This window comes from Pyrgilauda ruficollis, unplaced genomic scaffold (assembly GCF_017590135.1).
Source record: "Pyrgilauda ruficollis isolate IOZ18807 unplaced genomic scaffold, ASM1759013v1 scaffold160, whole genome shotgun sequence".
Lineage (NCBI taxonomy): Eukaryota > Metazoa > Chordata > Aves > Passeriformes > Passeridae > Pyrgilauda > Pyrgilauda ruficollis.
In genome coordinates this window covers 253,672-274,686 of record NW_024514765.1, presented here as the reverse complement: position 1 = coordinate 274,686, position 21,015 = coordinate 253,672, and the positions used below count along the sequence as shown (strand labels likewise).

General features: G+C 42.9%; 1 protein-coding gene across 1 annotated transcript in view; it reads right to left on the bottom strand.

Moving 5' to 3' along the window:
* Positions 1-1,679: 1,679 nt before the first annotated feature.
* Positions 1,680-21,015, bottom strand: part of CMTM4 (CKLF like MARVEL transmembrane domain containing 4) — a 36,155-nt gene continuing 16,819 nt past the window's right edge. Inside the window, exons 2-4 of the mRNA XM_041462861.1 lie at positions 19,802-19,978; positions 9,992-10,161; positions 1,680-9,912 (exon numbers count right to left, since the gene is read on the bottom strand). Of these exons, the coding sequence (XP_041318795.1) occupies positions 9,765-9,912; positions 9,992-10,161; positions 19,802-19,978 (495 nt within the window). The 3' untranslated portion in view covers positions 1,680-9,764. The remainder of the gene's footprint in view (positions 9,913-9,991; positions 10,162-19,801; positions 19,979-21,015) is intronic.

Here is a 21,015-nt window from a genome sequence, read left to right as displayed (position 1 = left end):
GTGGTTTTGTTTGGGGCTTTGGAGAGGAGTTTGGGTGGAGGTTTTTTGGTTTGGGGTTGTTAGGGATTTTTTTTTTTTTTTTTTTTTTTGGTTGGTGGGATTTGGTTTTGGTTTGGTCTTTTATTGCTATTGCTTTTGTGGGGTTTTGTTGATTGTTTGGTTTTGGTTGTTTTTTAAAAATAAGTCAATTTTTAAATCCACTTCTGTGAAGAAGAAAATACTGATTCCAACGTTTATTTTCACCAGGAAATCCTTGTCCTTTTCTTTTATGGATTTTGGACACAGCCCATCACATTTTGTTAGCTTGATCCATGAATAAATTAATTACAGTCTTCCTGGGCAACTGAAGGAAGATTCAGTATCTATAAGTTAGACAATTTTTTTTTTTTTTTTTTTTTTTAATTTGTCAGCTGATGAAGCTTCTCCTGACCCAGGAGCACCACGGATACCCCTCTGGGTAATGCCACAGTGCTGCTGACAGCCCCACACAGGCAAAATGAACTGGCCCCTCGTAAGAGCCTCTGGCTCCCTCAGGGAATCCTTCCCTTGTGCCACCATCTGTGTCCCCCTCCCCGCCCGCCCCTGGTCCCTCCCTGGTGTTCTAAGTGCAGCATCCACATTCCCAAATCCCTTCACAGACCCACCCATCCCTCGTGCCTTTCCACAGTTCTCACCTGTACTGACTCAGTGCTTCCAGCTCGTGCCTAAAGCACCTGGAAACCAAAAATGCCCCCAGCATCACTTGCAGCCCTAGCCCGAGAGGCAGCAGTGTTCCCCCACTCCCTGGGGCATTTCAGCTCCAAAATCCCTTTCCAGTCCCAAATGGGCAGCTGCAGAGCCCAGGATGGAGCCTTGCAGCCCATGGCAGCGCACCAGAACTGCTCCAAGAGCAATTCCACCACCAGCACGAGAGCAGCAGAGCGGTTCCACGTTCCCCCTGCTCCACTGCCTCTCCCCAAGGCTCTCCCATGGTTTCTCCTGCAGCCAGGAGTGTCCCAGGGACAGCCCCAGCACGGTGGGTGTTGCCCCCACGCTGTCCCACACACAAAGTGCCTTTTGCAGCTGCCTGGCTTTGTTATGAGCCCAGGACCCCCCAGTGCTGCACTGAGGGCTTCTGCTGCCTCTTGGGGTGGTTTCACCCCAGCAGCCCCCAAGCCCCTCGCTGCGCTCGCTCTCCTCCAGTGGGATCAGGCTGAGAATAGGGAGGGGAAAGTGATAAAACTCCTGTGGTGAGATAAAGACAATTTCATAGGGAAAGCAAAAGCTGTGCACACAAGCAAAGCAAAACAAGCAGTTAATTCCCATGGGCAGGCAGGTGCTCAGCACCTCCAGGAGAGCAGGGCCACATCCCCTGGAAGGGTGACCTGGGAAGACAAATTCCATCACTCCAAACATGCCCCCTTCCTCCTTCTTCCCCCTTCATACAGTGATGCCATAAGACATGGGATGGCCCTGTGGTCAGTTGGGGTCATCTGTCCTGGCTCTGCCCCCCTCAACCTCCCAGGCACCCCCAGCCCCTCCCCAGCATGGCAGCACAAGGGGCAGGAAAAGCCTTGGCTCTGGGTGAGCTCAGCATTAACAAAAACATCTCTGAATTATCAACATTAGCCCCACATCAACCATTAGGAAGAAAATTACCCCAGCCCAGCCCAGGCCATGTTTACAGATCGGAGACACTGTTTTAGTACTTTAATATGTCCATTTATTAAACAGGAAGTCCTTCACAAATGATTCCGTACTATATTGATTTGGATAAGCGTTAGAAAACTTCCATTTCTCCTACATACAAAAATACAGACTTTTACCACTATGAAGAATGATCAGAAGAGTACCATGAAAACCCAGAGAGCTCAAATCTTCCAATACCAGAAAGAAAACACAGAAAGACAACTAAATAAAAAAAAATTTACAAAAAGTATTGTGCCCATATACAAAAGACTGGAAAAGCAAAATGACATTTAAAACTGATAAATACACCATTTAAATTATGCTGCAATAGCATGGATTTTAAAACCAAGACTGCTTTGTGTATTGCAAGACTTTACAACTCTTCAGCTTGTGTTTTTTTATTAGCACAGACACCAAAGAAAGAACTCAACAACTGAAAGATGGTTACTGGTGTAGAAACAAGCTACACAAGGAGGCTGTATTTTCTTGTAGAGTACCTTGTCTTCGAGCTTGGTCAAGCATTCCCAGGATACCTTTCCCACCCAGAGCCGGCAGCTGCTGCTCTGCCAGCAGCGAGTTCCAGCTGTGGGCACGGCAGGGAGGCGCTCCTGGAGCTCCACCTTGGAGCAGCTGCTGCATCTCCGGGCTCTGCAGAACATCCTCCAGGGCTGTGAGCTGTCTCCAGGGGAATGTGCTGCCTGCTGAAACCCCACAGTCCTGCAGCAGGAGCTGGTGCTCGGGGGAGCTCTGGCCTGGCCCCCGGGTGAGGGGGCACTGCCCAGGGCAGGACAACAGCTGAGATGCACCAAGGGCTCTCCAGGACAGAACACTGCAGGCTCCAAAAGCAAAGTACCAAGGGTATTGCACAGCAGACTTGTGCTCATGATAAAAGGAAAATTGCATTCCCTTTGCTCAGCCTAAATAGAATTCTAACCCGGTGTTTCCATAATACCTCTGAGCTGTTTGCAATTACAAACCTGTCAATACAGCACCTGTAAGCCAGAGAGATAAAGTCTTTTGGTCAGGCCTGGATGCTCCCTCCTCAGAAGCTGGAAATCATAAATTATGATCTAGAACTGGAATGTTTGGATTGGGCTGCAGAGCTGGTCAGCCCTGAGGATACAGACACCCCACAGTGAGCATCCTTCCACAAGGCCCAAGGAAGGGAACCTGGAGCACCAGGAATGTGCTCGAGGGGCAGCTGAGCAAAGGAGAGGCAACCTGTGATTCCCCAGGGGTCAGATCCAGTGCACACAGGGAGGGAAGGCAGTGACCACAGCAGCCAGAAACCTGGAGTTGGTGGGAACAAAGCACAACGAGGCCAGAGCTGCGTTAGTGACTCACATTACAAAAATAGTGTTTACTGGATTCACAAATTTACATCTCTGTTCCTGTGAATGACAAGTGTTAGTACCACACAAGGAAGGCACCCTAGGTGAAGCAGTTTTTCGGTATTTGTTTACAATTCTGTGAAAAGACATACAAAGTGTCAACTTCCAAATCAAATTTGAGCATTATAATGAGAAATAAATACATACTTTACTATTTTATTGTGGGTTCCTGAACCCTTACAAACTTCAACATATACAAATAGTTTCAAAACGACACTAACACAAAAGAGAGTAAGTCTAGACAGATACAATGATTAGCTAAGTCATTTGTCCTATTATGTCATAAATGTTGTGTCTTAAGTATAGAAGTCATTTTAAAATGCAATAAATTGGACACAATATATAATTCAAAATATTTTCTTACTCCAGGACTGTGATGTATTATGAGTTAAAGCTGGATGAGCTGTAGTGCTAAGACACTCTCCCTCCACAAGATCCAACAATAGAAACTGGTAAACATTCAAGATTAAAATAGAAACAGTAGAAAAATGAAGGTAGCAATTGTTGTAATAAAAGGGTGCTAGCCAGGACCACTTTAACCTGCAGACATCAGGATAGCTGGAACATCACTAAAGATAATTAGACAACTCTACTTTTGGGATTAAAAGGGTACCAAAAGAGATAAATCAACCTAGTTAAGAGAGGATGGTTTCTTTCAGACACATGAAGGTTTTAATTAAATAGGTCTATTGAGACATTTGTCCGAAGCAAAACAATACAATACCCTGAAATTTCCTGTGCTCTAGACAATAGCCTGTGACAGTCAGAAGAGGCAGATGCTCATATTCCATCCCATTACTCACATCCAGATGTTATTAAAATAGCTGCAGGGACCAGCCCCAATCAAAAAATAAGAACCCCCCCCAGATACTTGTAAAACAATCTGGCTATTGCCTTTTAAATGCTCCTATGTCCTCACTGTGAAGCCAGGAAGAAAGTTCCCATATCCTTCCATAAATGCTAACTGACTTTTAAAAGTTTTACCCATGAAGTCCACGGGATACAGATAAAACCTTCATAGTAAACACAAATCTCTATGTTATAAATATGTCAATTAAGGTAACTATGTATATTGTATATAAAATTAAATATCTTCTGTTTGCCAAGTATAATTTAAAAAGGAATATCTGTGGCTAGTTATAAAAAAATATTTATTAACCCATAGAGATTAAAAGGCAATTTCACTAACTAGTCCATTCAGCACATATGAAAGAGCTGCACTGGGATTCTGGATAGGTTACTTTATCTAATCATATTCCTATGATAAATAGACAACTTTCATTTCTGGGCATGTATAAGAACACTTCTGAAAGCTGCATATCCTGAAAGAAAATTAGAAAATTATATTGTGTTGTATACTCTAAATTAAAGGCTACCAGAAATCACAGTGTAAGCAGATTTTTTTAAAAGATTATTTTAGTATACAAATGATTAAATTATAGACAGATTTTTAAAATACAACAAAAAAAAAACCCAAAAAAAAAAACCAAACAAAAAAAAACACCAAAAAGAAGACCAAAACAAGGGAACCCTTTCAGGTTGGACAGCACCACTCAAGCAGATCTATGAAGGTGGCCAAGTGGCTGACAGGGAAAAAAATATACCAGGAAAACCCTCTACAATGTCATTCAGAGATTTCCTGAGTATTTGTATAAATTCATTTTAACCAACTCCCTCTGTCAAAATAAAGAGAGGAACAGGGCATAATTTCTATAAAGTATTTTCAAACATTCCGTGCATTTTTGTACTGATTTCAGGATAATTTTAAAATGCTTTTGTTGCCATTAAAACTCACACACAGGACACCTGTACCTGCACAGTAATTCTGAGTTTTGCTGACCCTCCAGACAACGAACAATCCATTATTTCATGCTGCAAACACAAGTCAAGTGCCTGATTTTCAGCAGTGACAGACCTTGGCTTTCCTCCTCCCTGTGGGACTGAGCAGGGACCAGCCTGGATCCCCCTCTGGACTCTCTGGGAGCTGAGCCTGGACAATCCCAGCCCTTTCCCAGCCCCCTGAGATCCCCGTGACTGCTGTGGCCACTGTGGGTTCTTACTATTCACGTCTCACTTTGAAAGCTCTGGATTGTCAAGTGTCCTTCTCACATCTCCAATTATCAGACTGTGCCTTTTTATTATCTTGAATGCATATCTCCAATTATCACACTGTGCCTTTTTATTATCCTCAATGCCTACTGAAGAGTTTTGGCTCCAGAGCTTTCAGGGCAGTTCTGTTCTTCATGCTCCTCCATGGACAAAGCTGATCATAGGAGAGACAATACCACTTCCTACACTACCTGAACTGCTATTAAGTTTGTTTTCATTTTTTAATTATGCCCTCAAACCATTATTCTTGCTTATTTTAGATTTTTTGTGAGTTTTTTCCCCCCAGGAAAGAAAACAAGTAGAAATTATTACAGCATGACATGAGACTTGAGACAAGAAAATAACAGATACAGAAAGATGCCTAAGGAAGAGGGAGGAAGAAAGGATTGCATTAATAAAGCCACAGATTAGCTAAGCATTTGCCGTGCCTGCACACCCCCAAAACAGCAGAGAGGTGAGCAGATTCATGCAGGGACCTTAAAGCTCATGAAAAGCTGGTGGTTAACCCACCCAGCACAGTGCAGATCCTCTCTGCTGTGTGCACAGCACTGCATGAACCACTGCTCTGCCCTGGTGGGAGGGACAACCAGCACAAGGACAGAGTAACCCACAGAGGGAACATAAATTCCTCCTCAGGGAGGAGTGGGAACCTTTCCCTCCTCTTTCTGGAAGCAGCAATGAAAGACACAGAGCTGAAACAACGCCAGAGCGTGCCGTGAGACCAGAGAGATAAACAAACACTGGGAAGTGTTTGTCACAACAGGTGACAAAGGCAGGGAAAGAGCAGCACCCACTGCTCCTTTACTGAAATCCCATGTAAAAGACACTTTATAACTGAAAGATGAGGAGCTGCTGCCAAGGCACAGATTTTGCTGATGCTGTGCTCCTGAACCCAGAGAGCAGCACAGACTGCAGTCTCAGATCTCTGGAGCCAGTGCCTGTCTCAGAAGGCACAGGGAGATCACTCTCTACCCCTCCCAAGCTCCCACCAGGAATCTCACAGCAGCACCAGCTTTCCACAGTCCCACGGGCAAGAACACCCAGCCAACCTCCTAAGCCATCAGGAAAGGGAAGAGCACCACAGCTGAAATCAAGGGATGTTGGACACATTCTGATTTCCTGGCACTGCACAGACCAACAAACAAGGCTTAGCAAGAATTTAATATTAAAGCATTTGATCCATGAGGCACGAATATTCCAAATAAAAGGAAATGGTGGAGGAAGAAGGAATTGGCTTTACTCAGACATGAGTGAGTTCCTCTGTGGCGTTAGGAGCTCCTGCTGGGGCCGTCTGCACAGCTCAAGGACGTGGCTCCAACCTCAGCTGAGGCTGACAAACTGAGCAGGAGAGGCAAGGAGGCTCCTCCAGCTCTGCTGCTGCTCCAGCAGAGCTTACTGTGCAACACTGTGATGTCTGTGCACAGGCTGCAGAATTCAGTCATTCTGCACCCAGAAATACACACACTCCAGGTCTGAGGGCTCTCTTGGACCAAAGGGGACTCATCCAAACCCTCACTGTTTCAAGCATCCTGCTCCTACCAAGCTCAGCTGTTTGCTTTCATTTAGTTCTATTTACAGTGGGGTTTGAGTCCCTTTATGGAGCTAAACAGCACCCTTAAGGACTAAAAGAAATTATCCCTGTGTGCTAGCAATTACAAGCAAGACTAACTGGCTGAGACAAGCAATTTAATGTCACTTGTCTAAGCAATTAAAAAAAAACCAAAAACTTTCTACCCTCTTTTCTTCCTCAACAGTTTTTTTGTCTGACTGCAGTTTAGATAACAGTCTTAAAAAAATACCTCTCCAATACGCTGTGTAAAATTAACTCAGGGGGAATGAGCCATGGATACATCAAATGATCTTAGTATTTCAAATGCAGTTGTCTCTCACAGCTATTTTATTTCCCTTCTATATAATCCAAATAGTAAATAATGTCTCTGCAGAGCAATAAGTGCTTAAGATTTTTTAGAAACTATATACTATACAATATTAAAATCATCTTTGGTCCCCAAAATAAGGAAATTACACATTTACATTTGCTTTTGTTTCACGAAGTGAATCAGATAGTGTTTTTTAAATTAGTGTTTTTAGAACTACTGTTCTCTTTTGGATTCCACCCCGAGAGCTGTGCCAGGCTCAGGGCACGGTGTGAGTAATGAATCCTGGCATTCCCAGCTGCAGGAAGCTCACCCCTGCTGCAGCAGCCCCAGGGCCCCACTGGAGGTGTGACTGCCCCACTCTGCTCCGGGCACTGCAGCTCGACAGGGCTGGGACCTCACTGCACAGAAAACCCCGAGCTGCCCTTCTTCTAGCCAGGAAAGGTGCAGGGATTGAAAGGTACCAAATGCACAAACCTAGAGAGGCACGGGAGCTCCCAGAGCTCTGCCCCGACCACAGGGAGCTCAGGGAGCACAGGAGAGGATCTGGGAATGCTCCTTCAGCCCTGGCAGTGACAGGACACACTCCTGACAAACGCCCCTTGCGACACCATCCTGTTCCCTGATTTCTGATGGCAACTCTAAAAGCATGGATCCTCTGAAGAACTGTATTCTGTATTTCAGTAGGTGGGTTTGGCTTGATTTTGGTGTGGGATGGTTGGTTTTTTTTTTTTTTTTTTTGTTTTGTCTGGTTTGGGTTTGCTTGGGGTTTTTTTACAATATTTATCCAAACTGCTCTGATGGCAGTTTACAATTCCTGACTGGGTATGCTTGTGCTACTTTTAAAAAGTCTTTTAATAATTGACATTGCAAACTCTGCCAGCCTTGGGCAGTGCTGGCAAACAGCAGGGCTGTCACAGCAGTTCTGGCAATAATAAATTGTTATTTCTTACCACACTGGCCATGGAAGTGCCACGTACTGCTCAGGGAATGCACCCAGGTGAGGCAACCCTCAGTGGAATGCCTGTTCTCACCCAGCACCAAGAGCTGGTTCAATCTTCTTTTAAACTGGTGTTCCCTTTGGCATAACATCCAATAAAGCACAATAAAATGTTACTGTAGGAACTGGTAAGCCATCAGTCACTAAGAAAATGCAAATTTTCCTTAACCTCATCAGTAACTCTGAATTTTAATCTCATTCTTAGCCACTGAGGTGAAATGCACTATAGATGTCAATACAATGAAAATGGAAAGGCATCACCTTTGTCACCCTTTTTTCACTCATCAAAATAATTCTCTGCTGCTCAATTTGAATATTGCAGCATTAGGTTCACACTTTCACTACCCCAGCTCCCTCCAGTACTATAAAAGCCCAGGCACTTCTCCTGATCTCCTGTTTGGTGTAACTTGGGTTTTCATGTTCAATACCTCACCCACAACACGCTGCCCCTTGCTCTTGGGGCTCCAGTGCTGCACTCCCCCTGAGCAGTGCAGCTCCAGCAGGACACACAAACTCAGGCACACATGGCAAACACTTCCACTAATTGCAAGGATTTTCATTTTCCTCACACCACAAAGGAGTGCAGTTCTAGAGATCTCCTCCCACACACACTGTCTTCACACAGGCACACAAATGCCAAATAATGCACCACAGAGATAAAAACACCAAAGAAACAGGAAAATATCAAGAGACATAGTCCTAATAATGCTGTGACATTATCTAGCCAATTACTGCTGAATTTGAGTTCTGAGTAGAGAACATGTAATTCATTCACTGGAAGTACAAGGAAAATTTAAAAAAAAACTTCAGCTAAGTAAAACTATCTCTAAACAAATCAATACAATCATATTATTTTCCAATTAGTTAAATTCATTTTTCAAAGAATCCTAAGGGGAATAAATCTGCAGAAACACCCAGTTAAAATAAAAATCAGGTTTACCTACTACCAATTAAGGTTTAATTTTAGAACAACCATCCTTTCAAAAAGAAATATTTACCTTACATGAATCACAACAGTGCAACCTTAGGAACACTTTAAAAGCACATAAATTTTTGCTAGTTCTTGCTTACCCTGGGCTTAGAGGGAAAGCAAGTTCTAGCAAAAACTTCTAGAAATGCTGAAACTTAAAAAAAAAAAAAAAAAGAACAGAGGAAAAAAGAAAAAAAGAAAAAGAAAGCCATGTCTGGAATGTAAGTCTGTAGGATGACAACCCCTTAACTCTCTACTGTGCCCCTTAAGCTCCTTTTCTCCACCCCATCTCCTAAACACGTTTATTTTCCCACTTTGGACTGAAAGCTGGAATGTACCCAGCAGAGCAGACAAGCAGCTGCTGCCCCGAGCGCATCCCCGCGCAGCAGCGAGCACGCCGGGCCCCTTCCCGCACCCGTGAGAGCTGCGGCACGGGGCTCCGGCAGGCTGAGTGCACAGGCTCAGGCAGGAGGACAGACAGACACAGTTTGGGATGGACAGGCCCCTCTGGCTGGGTTATTGCTGAGTGCCCCTGGCTCCTTGGCACGTCCGGGCGCTCCATCTGCTGCCGTGGGTGTCCCTCCTGCCTCGCCCAGCCAGGCAGGGCTGCTCTGTCCCCGGGGCCGCTGAAGGAACAGCGGGTCTGCAGAGAGGGAAGGGAACTGCTGCGCAGTTAATCCAGAGCAATGACATACTTCAGAACAGACATATATTATATATTCTGTGAGCTATATAATATATGGCCATGTCTATGTGGAGGCCTTGAGGGGATCTTCCTTTTGAACCACCACCACCACCACCATTTTCTGCCTCCATGACAGCAGCTTCTGGCTCAACACATCTCTGCACACGTGCAGGGCTGGGCATCCTCGCCACCCTCGGATCCACCATTTCCTCCTCAAATAAAGCAAAACCCTTATTCCGTGAGGGAGCCGAGCGCTGTTTTCCCTTTCAGTGCCGCGAGGGCGGCTCTCACGCGTCCAGGCGCTGGGCCTCGGGCCGGTGCACCACCTCGCGGGACTCGGTGCGAGCGCGGATGTAGTCGCTGCTCTGCCGGCTGCTCTGCTGCCTGCTGCTCAGCCGCCACTTCCGAACCGCCACGAACGTGTTCACGGCGTACACGGCCGTGGCCAGGAAACCAAACACCTACGGGCAGCACAAAGACATGGCACAGACTACTTGGGAAAGCAAGAAGAAAAGCAGTTTCACGGCAAAGTCATCAGAAGTTCCGCTTCCTACGTTGTTTGCACTGACAAATCATCATGGCCTGGGAAATTATGTTTTTCTTCAAAATGAACTAGAGAATCTGCAAAAGTGGCTAAGATCAACGATCCCAGAAAACAGAGTTCTCTCACTACTAACATGACATTTAAATCCTGCAGTGCAAAGAATCCCCTTGTAAAGAAACCAGCTCTTCATCCAAAAGCTCATTCACTCCTTGGGATGCACACAAAAAGTGACAAGTCCAGAGCATCAGCCTCTATGCTTCTGCAAAACTCACGTGATTTTAAAAACCAGGTTAAAAAGAAAATAAACAAGAAAATAAGAAGAGGTTGCCAACTCACACACAAAAGTAATTTGTTTGAACTGACTGTTGTAGATTTAAAATCCTGAAGTGCTACTATACTCACTCCAAAGAACAAAAAATCATCTCTACTGAGCAAGAACTAAGCAAATTATGTGTATGCTCCCACTAAACTGGGGAATACCATTCCCAAACCACAAAACTACCACAAATGAACAGGTGAGCTCAGAGTGGAGGGATCAAGAAAGAACAATTCAGCACAAACATCAAATCTGCGAGAGGTGAATACTACCACAAACAAGGGATTGAAAGAAAACCTTCAATTAGAGATTGCTGTGCTACTTACAGGCTTGAGGTAAAGAAAAAAAACCAAAAAACCCCAACAAAACCACAGTGAACATGACAACTCCCACCATATAAAAGCAATCACAATAATTTGAATTCAAGGACAATTTGTTCTACTTGACTTTCTTCTCCCACATGCAAGGCAGGCTCACTTCCTGTTACAGCTCCTTCACTTTTTCCATTTTTTAAATAAATATTTCATTTTTTTTTCCCCAAAGTGCATCTTGTGAAGTGCAATGAGAAGTCAGGCGCTGACGACTTAAGAGGTAACTCTGAACTTACTCCACTGGGTGTGAGTCCCACAGCTGTGCTCCAGTGACACAGCACAAGGACTTTGGAGGGAACAGCGCTGTCCAGCCAGCCCCACAACATCTCCTTTCCCAGCCACGACTACAGAATGCTGCAGAAAGTAACTGCAGAAATGGAAGGTTCTGGCACTGTGCTACTCACATAAAACAATCTATTTTGAGGGTACTGACTCAGCAACAGCTGGTTATCAAAACTGAGTGTCCAGACTGCATGAGGCATCTCCCTGGCCTGAGCCTCATCTCAAACAGGGACTTTCCCAAGGAATCAGAGAGGCACCCATAGCTCATGGCCACTTCCACACTCATATTCAGATGCCACGAGCCCAGTAAAACCCAAACTCTAATCAAATAGTAAAGAAACAAAAGTAAATTGTGGGTGTTACAAATTCCTAACAGTTTTTCACCTGCCTGTGTACAGATTTTTTTTTTTACCCCTGCTCAAGCTCACTGAGATAGACGCTGCCTGAAGCTTAGGTCATCAAGCAAATCCAAATTCTATTAACTAGCCATTGCAGTTTTAATTACATAACTTTTTCTTTTCAGAGATGAACTTTAAACTTTATATAAATAGCGGTATTAGAAGGTAAATGGCACGACACAGTTTCTCCAAGAGTGCCCCTCTGCAGCTCTGGTTTACAGCTCTAACTGTGCTCCTGCAGCTGCCAACACGAGCTGTGGCTCTCACCTGCATGAACCTTTTTCTCACTGGAGGGGAAGTCTCACTATATCTGCAACAGACCCAGCTTCAACACTTCCAGTAAATATATGTGTGTCACCAAGAACGGGGAAACTAAATTTTGAGGAGAGGGCAGTCCCTGGATAATTAAAAAAATATAAATTAATTCAACTCAAGGTCAAGTTGTGTATCTTACTACTAGAGTACATCTGGCAGCTACAGGAAGGACCTGTAGAACAGAGACAAAATCCTAGAAGAAATAATTCAGAAGAAGTTAGTAACTACTGTAGGCAAGCATCTCAAGAGGTGCTGCCATGACCAAAAATAGGGAGAAAAATCACTTTTGCACTCCTTTGGACATATGGACACAACAGGTGGTAATCTTACCTTCACAAGGGACACTGGAATGCTGAAGCCTGTTCCACTATCCACATTTTTAGAAGAAAAATTGGACAGGATACAGAGAAGAGCCTCAGAAGTTATTGAAAAGAGGAGGAAATTTCTCACAGTATGAATCAAAAGAACCTAAACTGCTCTGAATATTAAAAAGATTGAGCTGTGTACACGAAGACTCCAGTGTTCAAACAATTAAAAACACTGGTTGTTTTAAAAGCTTAACATCAGAAAGCCAACAAAATTGACAGCAAAACAAAACCAACAGCTGTCAAGTTAAGGCAGAAGTCCTATTCAAAATGAAGCTGATTTTAATTGTAGGAGACCTAACCATCACAACAAACAGCCAAAGATGTATTTAATATTCTACCCTTTCACTTAATATAATACAGGTTGTGCTTTTTCAGACACACACACATACACACACATTTTGTACTTCCTTATACCACACTTGAAGGCTACATGGATGGCACGTGATGGTCTATGATTTATGGGGTCTGATGTGCTCATTAATTAATCCTGCTGACCTCTGAGGTTTAGAGTCTGTCATCTTGGGGACCTTTCCAAAGGAGCACAGTGTAAGCAAGAGGGCCAGGCCTGCCCACAACATGACACATTGATCACCCAGCTCCATGCTACAAATGGACCTGAAAGCTTCTTCCAAGTTGCAAAATATAAAATCCTGCTGAAATTAAATATAAAATCCTGCTGATGCCTTTTCTAATGTACTTTGATATAAGTACATCAGCAACTTGTCATCATCACTGGCATTTTTTTTTAGTTTACTTTTTACAAAGAATATCAAATTCCACACAGAGAATTCAACAATTTAAATCTGAAGAAGTGATTCTATCTTGAAGCTCCAATTTATTCATCTCTGCAACTCCATTTTTCCCGTTTAGGTCAAACCTTTCTAATGCAATTAACAACTGATTCACATTCATATAGTAAGGCTGGGTTTTGAAAAAACTAAAATGAAAATGATTTTATACCCCCCAGAACAGACTTTGGAGCTTAAGGAGCAATGACAGCAGCAACACTGTTATATACACATGTAATGGTAACATCATAGATGCAAATAGCAGTGGAGGTCCTTAATCCAAAATGTGGGAGCTACTACTTAGAGCAGAAAGATAAGAAAAGCAAAAAAAAACCTCAATAGTTTTGGGTGAAGTAAGAGGAGAAATAAAAGAAAACAAACTACAGCAAGAAGCAGAGGACACTCCCTAAAATACTGCAAGTTTTTTCCACATAAGAGAAAATGAATAATCGTGACAATAAGAAGAATAAACTAATTGAAAAAAGATGAGCTGCTTCAAATCCATCCATGATGGAGCTGAAGTTCTTGCTATTATATTTATAGACAAAGTAAAACCACATCACAGAGGTAGAAGAATTTCTGCTGAAATTACAGCAACCTCATGAGACAGTATGCTGTGCCATAAAACACTGTACAGAGCTGCCATCCATAACAGAATCAAATCTTTGAGCTGAATCAAACCTACTCCAGGCTGCTGCTGCTTCCTTTCTCCTTTCCAAAATGATTTCAAGTGAACAAATGACTTCTGGTCACTTGTTAGTTTATTTGCAAGTAATTCTGTTCAGTAACCAGTGGTCCTGGCCAGTCCAACGGAGAGCATCCAAGGCCATGGATTTGCTCTATGTCCCACTTAGGGGGAGCACAAGGCAGAGGAGATGTTGTAACTCATGGATGAAGATGGGCTTATGCCAAGAGAAATATCTGATGCCAGAAGAGGGCAAGGCTTTTGTTCTGCTGATTCTGCTGTGAAGGCAGGAAGCACCATTCCACGATTCTGCAACCATCCCACCCTCTTGTTTTTAAGGGTCCAGGCAGGTATAGCTCCTGGATTAAAGAGGATGGAAAAGCTGAACTGGTGCTACCAATGAGAGCTCTGTTAACAGACCTGGCAACTGCCACCAAGTCACTCCTGAAACCTTCCCCACTGCTGCTCAGCCTTTCAGGCTGGGACATCACCAGGAGCTGCCTCTGATACTCAGAGGCTCCAGTAGCATCCACGCGTCTTTATCCACAGCTCCCCACAACCTCGCACAAGTTTTTAGGAATCATTCAATCAAAATTCCTGCCCTGTCTCTTTATCCTGTAAATTGTCCTGCACAAGTGACCAGGTACTCTTTAAAAGGCAGACAGTGCCACATTGCAGTTGAAACTCGTGTAAACAGAGATATGACATTTAAACTGGTGCTTGCTATTGTCATTTGCTTTCTGAAATCCACAAGTTTACATCTTGATGGAGATTAAAGTGGCCAAACTAATGTACTCTGAAAGCAAAGCCTGCACATTTCAACAGCCTGACTTGGCCACAAAAGGTGACAGAAGTCAGTGGCCTGCTGGTGTCTGATTTATCTTCCATAGAAAACAGACCTCAAAGTAACATTTCTTTTTAGTTTTGTTTGGGTTTGCTGGTTTGTTTGTCAGGGGAAGGGAGGGGGAGTGTGGTTATTAATTATTATTTAATTAGCAATAACATTTATTTCTATATTTGTTTATATTATGTATTAATAATTATTCATTTAATTATTATTTTAATTTTTTTTGTACAACCTTGATTTTTGCTCCAACCAGTACTTTATTTGCAAGGTTTGGGAACATCTTCCCTTGCTTCTATATGAAGCTGTCAAGTTGAAGGTTACAAACATACCAGTCAGTCCTCTAAACCAAGCACCAACTGTCAAACTCCCAGAATTTTGTTCTATTATTAAACATTGTTTGAGTATTTTGCACTACAATTAAAAATGGAAACATGGTTTATCAAGCAAAAATAAGTGCTAGGTAGAAAGAACCAAATTAACCCTATGAGCATTAATTGCCATCTCTTTCTTCCCTCATATATTTAGAGTTACTAGGTAAACACAAAATACATATAAGCACTGCCTCCCCAATAGAAGAGCCCATTAACATACATTTCAGAAAGTTACTGTCAAAAAGCCATAGACCACACCTTCAATAACTCCCAAAATACAGGATGTTTCTTGTATTTAAAACTGAGACTGCATTTACTACAGAGTACATTTACACCATGCACCAAACAAGAACAGTCCATAAGAGCCCAGAGGAAATTAATTCTTCCAATTGTTTTTAAACGTGTAAAATCATCATTTTTATCCTTAATAGGTACTGCTATTTTGAGAGCAATAAGTATAAAGGTCAAGGATGACTGACTTAATTTTTCATTCAACAGCTAAGGAAAGCAAGATGTCTTTTCAAAACAGAAGAGGAAAAAGTGAATTAAAAATAGAAATAAAAAGCAAGATTGCCCTGTGAAGGACTTTGAGCTACAGCTTTGCAATTATAATAGTGTGCAGAGGCAAGGCTGGCACAGGACCGTTTTGTCATTCAGGCATCACATGAAATTTTCTGCCAACTTCTTCAAGTGTCAGCTGCTTTGCCACACCAGGTTTCACTGCTGCAAAAATAAAAACCAACTAGCCCTGCAGAGATGATGAAATCAATGCTCAGGCAGCACAGAACTTCCCAGCTGATCTGTGTGTTCTAACACACACCTGGGTCCCTGTTTGCTCCCTGGTGCTTCCCTGGGACTGAGTCCAGCCCAGTGGAACTGATTTTGTGTTGTGCTCAGTCCTATGCCTCACTTCTGAGCTGCTCTAAGCTGAAAAACTGCAGTCAGAACTGGACTCCCAAAAATACACTACCATAACTCCAGTGAGTGCTTCAAGAAAATAATTTAGAACAAAAAATCAATGGTCAAAACGCCTTGGAAGACTTTTTTTCTCTACACACAGACAAACAGCTCATTCTACTGGCTGATCATGCAGTGATTTACATTGGTACTCAGACAATCAGATTTCCCTTGTCACACAAACATCCACCCAAGGGACACTGCCAAATTCCAGCGTTCCCAGCTCCCTGGCACCACTGAGGTGTCTCCCTGAGCAGAAGAGAGGATCCCAGTCATACCACACTCGGGGCAGCAGATCCCAGGGCAGGATCCCAGTCAGAGCCCAGCCCTGGGCAGCAGATCCCAGGGCAGGATCCCAGTCAGAGCCCAGCCCTGGGTAGCAGATCCCAGGGCAGGATCCCAGTCACAGTCGTGTTCTAACACACACCTGGGTCCCTGTTTGCTCCCTGGTGCTTCCCTGGGACTGAGTCCAGCCCAGTGGAACTGATTTTGTGTTGTGCTCAGTCCTATGCCTCACTTCTGAGCTGCTCTAAGCTGAAAAACTGCAGTCAGAACTGGACTCCCAAAAATACACTACCATAACTCCAGTGAGTGCTTCAAGAAAATAATTTAGAACAAAAAATCAATGGTCAAAACGCCTTGGAAGATTTTCTTCTCTACACACAGACAAACAGCTCATTCTACTGGCTGATCATGCAGTGATTTACATTGGTACTCAGACAATCAGATTTCCCTTGTCACACAAACATCCACCCAAGGGACACTGCCAAATTCCAGCGTTCCCAGCTCCCTGGTACCACTGAGGTGTCTCCCTGAGCAGAAGAGAGGATCCCAGTCATACCATACCCAGGGCAGCAGATCCCAGGGCAGGATCCCAGTCAGAGCCCAGCCCTGGGCAGCAGATCCCAGGGCAGGATCCCAGTCACAGTCCCAGGACTCCAGCACCTTTGCTGCTCCTGCAGGCCAGCTCATGCTCACCCCTTGGATACCAGGCCTTCAGATCTCCCTGTACATCACATGAGATGCAAATCATGAATTTTAGAAAAAAGAAAAAAGGATAATTTAGGCAAAGACTAAACTATAGGAGAATTCATTAGCTCTCTCTGAAAGCAAATGTGCCTGATCTCCTGGTGGAGCAGGAGCTGCTGTGCTCCCCATTCCCCTGGGCCACTCCTGTCTCCCTGCAGAATAGGCTCCCTTTGAGCTCTGAGGCATAAAGGAAATGGAAATTTCCACTGACAGGTTCTCCAGCTTTTGCATTTTTGCATAATATTGATAGTGCTGCACAACACAGACAAGGGACTGTTCTTTCATCTTGCTGGAACAAACCAGCCTCTCTCCAATACACCCAGACAAGGCTCTTTTCTGCCCTCACCAGCTCCATGTTTCTTGCATGTTTACTTCAGGAAGATATGAAAATTACTGGCAAGTCTCTAATTAGGCTCAAAACAAATATCTTATCCTGAAATGGCTAAAAAGATACATTTTTTTTAAATTTAGCAACTTTGCATATCTGTTAGATCCTAGTCTGTACTCATCCACATTTTCATTCCAGCCAGGGACAGGGGACATCTGCCAATATCCACAAAACAGTGGAAAGAATTCTAATTTTAATAAGCTTTTAAAAGAAATAATCCTGTGTTGGACAATAGCAGTTGATGGCCAGGTACTTTCTAATACATAGGATCATTTGAAAGCAAATGTTTTCAATGGTTCCTAGGAAGAAGTGCTATTTTTAAAGAAAGATTTCTTCCTAAATTTAAGTTGATTAAATTCCTTCAAGCACTGCAACAGCCTCTTCTTCTCACACAGCTTCTAAATGCAATGCTTGAGACCTTCCATAAGGGAAATATGCATTATAAAAGTCATATATATTTTTAAAAGCATGCATCTTGATGAATTTATACATAAGCAGGAGTGACTTCCTCCTAAAGCACTCAGGGATGTGAAGGATTGTTGTTCAGAAAGCAGCTCCTGTAATAACTGTGTCATATACAGAGCCTGAGAAAGTATAAAAATAACCATCAAGACACGGGGAAGTAATAGATATTGAAAGGGGCAAATAATGTATGAACATACATTTAAATTGTAAAAACTAAAATGCCAAATAAAGCAAAAGGAAAAAAAAGTCAGCCAGAACCCTACATTCTTAAATTTCCTACTAACTTGGCCAAAGTAATGTCCCCCAGGTGTTTTATCAGCAAGCTTTGATCTCACACTCTGTACCTGCAGGAGCAGAAACAGCTGTAGAATCACAGAATGGTCCCAAGCACTCTGAATACTGAAGGTAATCTCTCACTCCTGTCAGAGGAACAGTCCCAACTGTTTGTTAAGATCAAATAATCATAAATAAAAATCAAATATAATCAGATTGCTGGAATCTGTAAGAAACACCGGGAAGAAGGATGGTCTCATCAGGTCATGGAAGACACAAGCTGCCAGCTCCCTTCTCACTTCTGAAGAACTCTGGTACAAGGATGGGAGAAGCATTTCACCTCCAGTACACAACTAACAGAACAAGCCTTAGGAGATCATGGCAGATTCCTTCTGCCCCTGGCTGTGGCAATCTGAACTGAAGCACTGCAGGGTATTCCAGGTGCCCTTTGGTTGGCCCCCAGCCTGCTCACATTGCTCCAGTGCTGATTAGGCAGGGGGTGCAGAGCATGACCACTGCTCAAAAACTGTTATAAAACAAAACAAAGAAACTCCAAAGCACAACTGATTGGATTTTTAACCCTGCCCCCTTGCCCAAAATACCTCCTAACAAGTGCTATGCAGGCACAATTGATGCCACCACAAAGGGATAATTTCTGTACAGTTCAGCCACAGGACACCTTATCTATCTACCAAGCATTCCTAGAAGGAGTTCATCAACTAACTATGAAGCCCCAGGGTAGAAAGGATCATCTAATTCCACCAATTTAACCAAGTCTCAATTTAACCAAGTCATTTAGGTTGAGAAACTAAGCAAACTGCTGCATTAATAAATTACATTTTAATTTTTTTTTTTTAAATCACACAGAAGCCTAAAAACCTCTGGGACTCCAACAGTACTTGCAAAATTACTGTTATAACACAGAACACTGGCACAATTGTATCTGTACTGTCCAAAGAAGCTGGTATAAATATTGCCCTTGAAGCTGACAGATCTTTTGCTACAGTGACTTAACATGTTGATTTTGTGACCTGTGTTTATGCAACCCAGTCTGAAAGTTTAACTCAGAATACAGCATGAAAATAGAGACATGTACAAAAGGAATGTGCACTGCCAGCAGTTCTCCTCCTAAAACTCCTCATATCTGAGAACACATTAAGCATTGCCAGTCAATACTTAATAGGTGTGTAGGCAATACAAAACACCCAATTTTCACAGAAAGCACTTAATTTTCTACACTACTGCCCAATGATTGTATTAGTCTATGTAAGAAAATATATGTAGCAAATTTGTCCTAATATAAAAAAAATTCCAGGTTAAGAGAGAACAACATGCTGCTGTAAATACAGCATCTGTCAAAGTCAAATAACTACATTTTTATCATTTTAACGTTTTACAAAGTTAAATAACTGCATGTTTATCCACTTCACCCACAAAACATAATTGCTGGCATTAGCAGGAAGTTTGTCCTCACAAAGACAATCTACCAGAACACAATTTTAGCTCTATTTGGTGTAGTTTAATCTTGCTACATTTTACAGCTCATTCTGCTGTTAGCATTCAAAATAAATGTAAGTAAAATGTATACTTTACCCAGCATACAGAACACTCACACACAATACTAAACCACAGGAGAAAGCAAAGACCAAACTTAAATCACATTTGCAGCTATTTTTAACACAGTGAGGATTTAAATTAACTTACAGTGAGATTCCAGTTGATCTGGGGTATTCTTGTGTGAAGGTTGAGACTGAACAAAAGCAGGAGAGCTCCGGTGACCACCAGTGCACTGCAGCTCACGAACTCAAAGAAATAAAGGCCCTCGCACGGGGAGCATTCCATGATGGTCTCTATGCAGATGAACGCCGTCAGCGCCAAAAGCTGGGAAGAAAAACAAGTGGAAAAAAAAATAAATAGATTTCCACATTTTGAAAGTAGCCACAAGTATTCCTGAAATTTCCATTGGGAACATGATATCGGTTTACGCTCAGGAATGTGTGATTTTAGTTTACAGCAGGGCACTGTGTAGGGAGCAAAAACAAAAGCAAAGTAATGTAAGGTTTTTCTGGATTTGTCCCATTCAACAAAGAACAACTGAGCCCAATTACAAGGACTCTAACATCAAAATGACCAAGACACCCCAAAAAGCATGAAACCCCTGCAGGCCACTGGCTTAACATGCAAACAGTACCTCAAACATTTTACTTCATTTTTTTACTCATGATACACTATTCCAAAACTAGAAGATGGAATGCATTTGTCAACCTCAAGCACAACTACAGAGTATTAATGTTGTGTGATTGTCAAAGACATGTCAATAAAGATTATTACTTAAAATTCACTACCAATTGAGACCTAAATCAATTCAAAATAGAACAGATTCAGGATTTCTACCAGTCTCCAAAAATGCCTGCCTTTTCCACATTTATCATCATCAGTACACTACATTTCATATAAAAACATATTTTATCATTCCCTTATAGCACAATAAAACAAGCAGCTACGAAATGAAGGAAAATCCCTTGGTGCTGCAATCACAAACATGGAACTGGCATAATGACAGGTCACACTAAATTCAGAGGATGTACTGGAAGAGTTAACACGTGCGCACTCTGAATTCAACAAGAGTTGAATTCACCATTTAGGATAAAACCCTGGCACTCACTGTAGTTGAAATAAAGTCTGCCCAGTGGACAGAACTAAAATATATTCCCCTCCCGAGGCCAGCACGGACAGCTGCCACCACCATGGGACACCACTGGGACACCACGGGCACACAGCTCTCACCACGCCTGAAGCAGCTGCACGGATGACTTGGGGGTTTTCTCTTGTTTTGTTGGGGTTTCTGCATTTTCCAGGACAAGCAAGGAAGGCCTTAAGAATGTTTTGCTTTGGTTTTCAGGACAACCACCCCCATT